This window comes from Oratosquilla oratoria, chromosome 36 (assembly GCF_046742065.1).
Source record: "Oratosquilla oratoria isolate Oo_2021 chromosome 36, ASM4674206v1, whole genome shotgun sequence".
Lineage (NCBI taxonomy): Eukaryota > Metazoa > Arthropoda > Malacostraca > Stomatopoda > Squillidae > Oratosquilla > Oratosquilla oratoria.
In genome coordinates this window covers 34,835,421-34,843,322 of record NC_134812.1, presented here as the reverse complement: position 1 = coordinate 34,843,322, position 7,902 = coordinate 34,835,421, and the positions used below count along the sequence as shown (strand labels likewise).

General features: G+C 38.1%; 1 protein-coding gene across 1 annotated transcript; it reads right to left on the bottom strand.

The window, feature by feature from the left end:
• Positions 1-219: 219 nt before the first annotated feature.
• LOC143019112 (uncharacterized) lies at positions 220-6,267 on the bottom strand. The gene is made up of 4 exons (XM_076174807.1): positions 6,145-6,267; positions 1,366-1,368; positions 1,055-1,260; positions 220-933 (listed from the first exon to the last, which is right to left on the bottom strand). The coding sequence occupies exons 1-4, from the start codon at positions 6,265-6,267 to the stop codon at positions 378-380; spliced, it is 888 nt and encodes a 295-aa protein (XP_076030922.1). The 3' UTR covers positions 220-377.
• Between the last annotated feature and the right edge of the window lie 1,635 nt (positions 6,268-7,902).

Genomic DNA, 7,902 nt, shown 5'->3' with positions numbered 1-7,902 from the left:
CTGATGCAAAAACTAAGTAAACAGCTAAGAATTAAGCTGTAGTTTCATTCACATTTTTTTGCATGTTTATTTCCTTGTTTTCGTGTTTGTTTATGCATACATTCACTTTTCCTTTTTTCGCTTCATCCAAAACCATTATGGACCAAAAGGTCTCCTACTGGAATATTTTTCAATTGCAATCCACTATAATTCAGTGTCGTTTAAAAGATATTAAATGAGTAGGGTTCAATGTTTATTCACAATAAATAAGTACCATTGATTTGCAGGAATATACTGTGTGTCGAGTGAACATAAGATAATTTAATGGTATGGATTTGGGTGTGATCAGAGATATCAGACGGCTTCTTCGTAAAGATGAGCAAAATGGACATTCATTCTTATCGTCCAAATCCAAGGGGCGCCTTACACACGTGCTCTTTAAGACACCTGTCGAAGCAGCACTTGTCCACACTACTGCATGCTCCGTCATTCGAGCAGGTGATGGGAGGTCCGAAGATGCGAGGGCACACGGGCCTGACGGGCGGACATATGCCAGGTTTGACGATCTGCGTGGCAATGGGGTCGGCTACTTGGTTGGTGGTCTCACAGCAGTAGGCCGCTCCTTCAGGAGTCTTGCACCAGTAGCGGCAGTCGCTGCTGGGGGCGACAGGTGGAACAGCTCCACCGAGCACGGGGAGAACATGGCCGCCTAGACCCGGAGGCACAACTGGAGGGCCCTGTGCATGAAGAGGAGGGCCATGTGCATGAAGAGGAGGGCCCTGTGCATGAAGAGGAGGGCCATGTGCATGAAGAGGAGGGACCTGTGCATGAAGAGGAGGGCCTCCGAAGAATCGAGTATTTGCAGCGCCTTCAGCATCGCCGTTGGCGTCTTTGAGTTTTTCACCCGCCACCAAGGCGAGGAAGGACATGAGCAGGGCACACAGGACTTTCATTCTGCAGGTAAGAAAAAAAAACACATAATTAGTCAAAGAACCTTTCAAGAGGAAGATATGTTTTGAAAGGAGCTGATATGCTGACAAGTGATCAAATTTGTTGTCAATGCGTGGCTACCTACTTGTGAGGGAGGTTGTGATGTGAGTTGCTGGAATGAGAAGACCAAGTGTGCCCGTCCCTTGTCTCTGCTGACTTATATAGCGGGCAATCCAGCCCACCTCTTCCTCTTCCTCCTCCTCTTGCAATCCAGCCCACCTCTTCCTCTTCCTCCTCCTCTTCACCTTCACCTTCTCTTCTTCTTCCTCGTGTGATAAAGGACAGGTTTTTCTTGGATTTTGTTCAGAATTCAAGGGAAATAGTTGATTAACATATTCGTTTTTGGGTTTTCCCCGAATGCAGTTTGCAAAACGAGAGTTGGAACAAGATACGTACATCCTATATTAGTATTAAAAATCACACATGCAAAGACACAAACACAAGCACAAACGCACATACAACGAGCATGTGGAACGTGTGCACGTAACGTGCACATACACATTAACATACTTATGCATACGCACATACACACACATAGGCACACACTACATACATGCAATCACTCACATGTATACTCCCTCCTGAAACTCACAAACTTCCGTATATATCTTTGTGTTCTGTGTTATGCACATTTCCTGCAGCTACTGTAGATTCTGTTAGCTAGGAGTGCCTCCACACTAACTAAGATACTACTGGATTAGCTAGACTTCAATTAGCATATTTACTGAAACAAGCATAGGTGAATTTATCAAGATCTGATTTGAGAACATATAATCATGTCGACATGGGAATTAGAATGACTATTATCAATGTTTTAATATATATGGGCCAGCATAGAATATGACTTGTGTGTGTGTGTGTGTGTGTGTGTGTGTGTGTGTGTGTGTGTGTGTGTGTGTGTGTGTGTGTGTGTGTGTGTGTGTGTGTGTGTGTGTGTGTGTGTGTGTGTGTGGGTGTGGGTGTGGGTGTGGGTGTGGGTGTGTGTGTGTGTGTGTGTGGTTGTGTGTGTCTGTGTGTGTGTGTGTGTGTGTGTGTGTGTGTGTGTGTGTGTGTGTGTGTGTGTGTGTGTGTGTGTGTGTGTGTGTGTGTGTGTGTGTGTGTGTGTGTGTGTATGTGTGCGCGCGCTTATGTGCACCTTGACTTCGTGCCAGCCGACCTGGGCTTCCTGGGAGTTGCATTCGCCTCCCTCTCAGTTACTATGGTCGCTGGAGATGAAACCAACTTCCTGCGGATGGTACGGAAAGCCAAGGTCGGCTAGTTGAATACGGAATCGGGATACGTCTGCCCGTGGCGGATGGATCACTCTCCCACGGAGCTACCCAAATAAGGCAACAAGGAAGACAAGAAAAAATATGTATGTACTGTATGTATATGTATATATATATATATATATATATATATATATATATATATATATATATATAAATATATGAGTGTGTGTGTGTGTGTGTGTGTGTGTGTGTGTGTGTGTGTGTGTGTGTGTGTGTGTGTGTGTGTGTGTGTGTGTGTGTGTGTGTGTGTGTGTGTGTGTGTGTGTGTGTGTATGCATATGTATATGTAATATACAAACATATATATATATATATATATATGTATATGTAATATACATACATATGCATCTATATGTAACATACATATATATATATATATATATATATATATATATATATATATATATATATTTCTTATAGTCCAGGGGTAGATTAAACACAAGTCTACCTAGATCCATGGTATATTGACACCAATTATATAAATACAATCGCAAGCTTTCGGTTGTTACATACAACCATCTTCAGGCAGATAGAATGACAGGAAAAGGTCCATGTCAATTATGCAGAGGGATTACAAAATGACAAGGCTTTATGGTTCCAGTGAGGTGGAATTAGGAGAGGTTCGAGTCACATCATAATGATTTGGGGGGGTGGGGGGGAGCTGGACAGTGAGGTGGAATTAGGAGAGGTTCGGGTCAGATCATAATGACTGGGGGGTGGAGCTGGACAAGGTGTCCGTTGATGTTATATGTCATATTGTCGACGGGAATTTTGTCCTGGTGTGACAGATTTTTGTTTAAGAGTAAGGTGCCTAATGTGTTTGTTTGTATGTTGGTGTTACCACTACTTCACTTAGCCGAAGGCTCACAATGCATGCCCGCGATGGTAGCATACGGAAACATATGACTCACTATCACAACAGAAATCCAACAAGACAAGACCTAGTTAACAATACCAAAATACTCAAACACTGTAACAATCACAAAAAACTACACATCCTGGAGAAAGTCTACATTTCACAACACACACCAATCATCAACATACAAACACATTAGGCACCTTACTCTTAAACAAAGAATCTGTCACACCAGGGCAAAATTCCCCTCGACAATATGACATATAACATCAACGGACACCTTGTCCAGCTGCCCCCCCCCCCGTATGATCTGACCCGAACCTCTCCTAATTCCACCTCACTGTCCAGCCCCCCCCCCCAAGTCATTATGATCTGACTCGAACCTCTCATAATTCCACCTCACTGGAACCATAAAGCCTTGTCATTTTGTAACCCCTTTGCATAATTGACATGGACCTTTTTCTGTCATTTTATCTGCCTGAAGATGGTTGTATGTAACAACCGAAAGCTTGCGATTGTATTTATATAATTGGTGTCAATATACCATGGATCTCGGTAGACTTGTATCTAATCTACCCCTGGACTATAAGAAACATATAAGAAGAATGGAAAAAGCAACTAAGAAGATAGTTGAAACTGACTTAGCATTGGTCTTTAACAAGACATGTCTACAAGAAAATTTACTGCCAAAATATACTAATATATATATATATATATATATATATATATATACATATATATATATATATATATACACATATATACATACATATATACATATATATATCCATATATATATACATATGTATACATATATATATATATATATTTAGATATAACCCACTGTCGGAGAAACAAAGCAAAAGAAACAGAAGATCTGTATATTTCAACTACAACTGTGGTCCTCTTCATCTGCTGAAAATGACCACAATTGTAGCTGAAATATACAGATCTTCTGTTTCTTTTGCTTTTTTTCCTCCGACAGTGAATTACATTTAAACATTTTACAAACGTGCAACTACATTTTGGTTATGTGAATATATATATATATATACATATATATATATATATATATATATATATATGTATATACATGTATATATATGTGCGTGTGTGTGTGTGTGTGTGTGTGTGTGTGTGTGTGTGTGTGTGTGTGTGTGTGTGTGTGTGTGTGTGTGTATCTATATATATATATATATATATATATATATATATATGTATATATATACATTATATATATATTTATATATACATATATATATGTATATATATATATATATACAAATTAATATACATACATATATGTATATATATATATATGTATATATATACATATATATATATATATATATATATATATATATATATAGATATGTGTGTGTGTGTGTGTGTGTGTGTGTGTGTGTGTGTGTGTGTGTGTGTGTGTGTGTGTGTGTGTGTGTGTGTGTGTGTGTGTGTGTGTGTGTGTGTATGTATGTAAAGTAGACCACTTGGAAAAAAGAAACTAACGAAGCAGAGCGCTTTCGTATATTACATCTTCAGTGCAACAAGTACATAGTGATAGGAATGCATAGAAAATATATACATGATACAAAGGAACAAGGACAGTTTGAATAAGCGTAGCGACCAATTACCCCCTGGAGAGCGGAAGGTCATTGTCAATTATCTTAAGATGGTGGGGCGACATCAGGTCACAGTCGCCAGGGGCACTGTTTCTACTAATGATATAGGGCAACATTAGGTCAATTCGTTGGGTTACATTTTACCTGATATTATCTTACTAATTTCTTGACAAATGAAATTATCAAGTTTGTACAAGCCTTTATGTAGGTTGGTATTTTGATTACTGGTGTTATGAATCAAACTGCACTCTATTAAATTTCTTGCTATTATGTTGTTGGTATAATAGATTGCCTGGGCATTACCCCAATCAACTGGATGATTATTTAATTCAATATGCTTGAATATACCACTAGAATGATTGCCATTCCTAACATTTTTCTTGTGTTGTTCAATTCTAATGTTTAAGGGTTTGGCAGTTTGACCTATGTAAAATTGATTACACATTTTGCAAGGAATTTTATAAATGCATCCTTTTTTAATTTCAATACTATTGTTGATGAGTTTATGTTTTACTGTACTATCATGTTTAAAAACTACCTTTACGTTAAATCTTTTTAATAATTCTGTGATACTTAACAAATTTTCTTGAAATGGTAAAATTAAAACATTATGATAATTGAAAGGTGATTTAGGCTGAGAAGTTAAAAATTATTTCCTTGCAAAATTGTAAGCAATATCAAGGAATTGCTTAGGGTATTTTAATTCTAGCCCAATGTTAAAAACATTTCTGATTTCTTCATCAATAAATTCAGGACTACAAATACGAAAAGCTCATAAATACATTGAGGCAAATACTGTACGTTTAATATTATTTGGATGAGAATAATAATAATGAATATATGAACTTACATTGGTTGGTTTACGATATACTTTAAATTTAAGGCTATTGTCATGACGTAGGATAGTGCAATCTAAGAAAGGTAAGGTACAATTTTTCTCAATTTCTAAAGTAAATTTAATAGAATCAACAAGGGTATTCAACTTAGTTAAAAAATTATGGACATTTTTTTCTTCTGGCCAAAGACATAAAATGTCATCAATATACCTAAGCCAAGGGATGTTAGGGGGGAAGATTGTGCGTAATATTTTAGTTTAAAAAAATTCCATGTATAAATTACTTAAAACTGGGGATAAAGGGTTTCCCATACTCATGCCGAATTTTTGGGAATAGAAATTACCATTGAATTGAAACTTACAATCTTTGACACATATATGTATGTATGTACTGTACAATCAAAACAATGAAGAAAGCCAAAAAATCTACAGACATATATATATAATATGTATGTATATATATATATATAATATATATATATGATATATATATATATATATATATATATATATAAATATATGTATATATATATATATATATATATATATATATATGTAAATATGTATATGTACACAAATGCATATACATACAGAGCCACCTGAGACATCATCAACACGTCTCCAGCGGAGATAGCCATTGGATTGCTGTTCCCGAAAACGGCCTACCTCGACGCCACTACAAACCCCATTACTGCCAACCACGGCCACCGCCATCGACGCTAGACATCCCTATGCCCACTGCTCACTGATTCATCTTGGACAGCCTCAACACGTCTCCAGCGGAGGTGGCCCTCGTCCTGCCCCTCGCGTGCGGGATGCACTCTGAACCCAAGGCAACTTTAACCCATTAAACTCCGATGACAAGATTCTTGTCATTTGGTCAAATAAAACAAAAACAAAATCATAAAACACCAAAATGTTTGATCAAACACCAGAAAAATATGACGTGTCCTTGCACGAAGGGAGGACTGACGCCATATTTTTCTGGTGTTTGATCAAACATTTTGGTGTTTTATGATTTTTTTGTTTTATTTGACCAAATGACAAGAATCTTGTCATCGGAGTTTAATGGGTTAAGGGGAGGGTATTGTACCAACCACGTGGTACGGTTGACCGCGTGACGTCAGAAAGGACGCGCTGCGCCCTAAGCACACACGTTCATGTGACAGCGGCCCAATTTGATGTAATTATGAGTAATTACGTACCATGGGTGATTGCCCTCGCGGCATATATATATATATATATGTATATATATATATATATATATATGTGTGTGTGTGTGTGTGTGTGTGTGTATATATATATATATATGTATATATATATATATATATATATATATATATATATATATATATATATCGGGTACGGACAGTTGCTCACTGGATAGTTGCTCACCGGATAGTTGCTCACCGGATAATTGCTCACCGGACAATCGCTCACCGGAGAAGTGACAAATAGGACACTTGCTCACCAAAGATTTTTTTTTACTTTTCTTGAACTTGAGTGGGAAATGGTCCAATCGATGGAGTGGTTGGGAAGTGTGGAGTTCCAGGAAAGAATCGTAGTGGAGAGTTGATGGTGGAAATGTGTCTAGAAAGAGAGTTGATGATAGCAAATACAGTGTTTCGGAAGAAAGTCAAGCATAAGTACACATGGGAGAGGGTGGTGGAGGGAAGGGTGGTAGATAGAGCGCTAATGGATTATGTAGTGGTAAATAGGATTATGATAGGAAGAGTTAAGGATGTACATGTGCTAAGGGGAGAGGGTGGGGGAATATCAGATCATTTTTTGGTGGAAGGTAAGTTGAGAGTGGAGGATAGATGGAAAAGGAGGAAAGGGACAAAAGGTAGGGAGGTTCTTAGAGTGAACTCCTTGAATGAAAAGGAAAAGGAGAAGGAGTACGAAAAGAAGCTGAAGGAGGAGTGGGAGGGAGTAAAGGATAGAGCAGAGATGGGTGTGGAGGAGGAATGGGGATGGTACAAGGAGGGAGTCTTAAAGTGTGCAAGGATGGTGTGTGGAACAAGAAGGACAGGGGGAAATAGAAGAAAGGGTAGTGAATGGTGGGATGAGGAAACAAAGAAGGTTGTAGAAGAGAAGAAGCGAGCATTCACAGATTGGTTACAAAAGAGGACAGGGGAGTCATATGAGAGGTACAAAGAAAAGAAAAGAGAAGTAAAGCAAAAGGTAAAGGAGGCAAAGAGGAGAGCAGATGTGAAATGGGGTAGGAGTATGACAGAAAATTTTGAAAGTAATAAAAAGATGTTTTGGAAAGAAATTAAGAGAGGAAGAGGAGGCGAATCAAGTAGGGAAGAAAAGGTAAAAGGTACAGATGGAGAGTTGATAATGGAA

Excerpts from the sequence above, each read along its gene's own strand:
- LOC143019112 (XM_076174807.1), bottom strand. The coding sequence starts at position 6,267 with ATGGCGGTGGCCGTGGTTGGCAGTAATGGGGTTTGTAGTGGCGTCGAG. Across the intron at positions 934-1,054 it reads CATCACAACCTCCCTCACAA|AATGAAAGTCCTGTGTGCCC; the intron begins GTAGGTAGCCAC and ends TCTTACCTGCAG.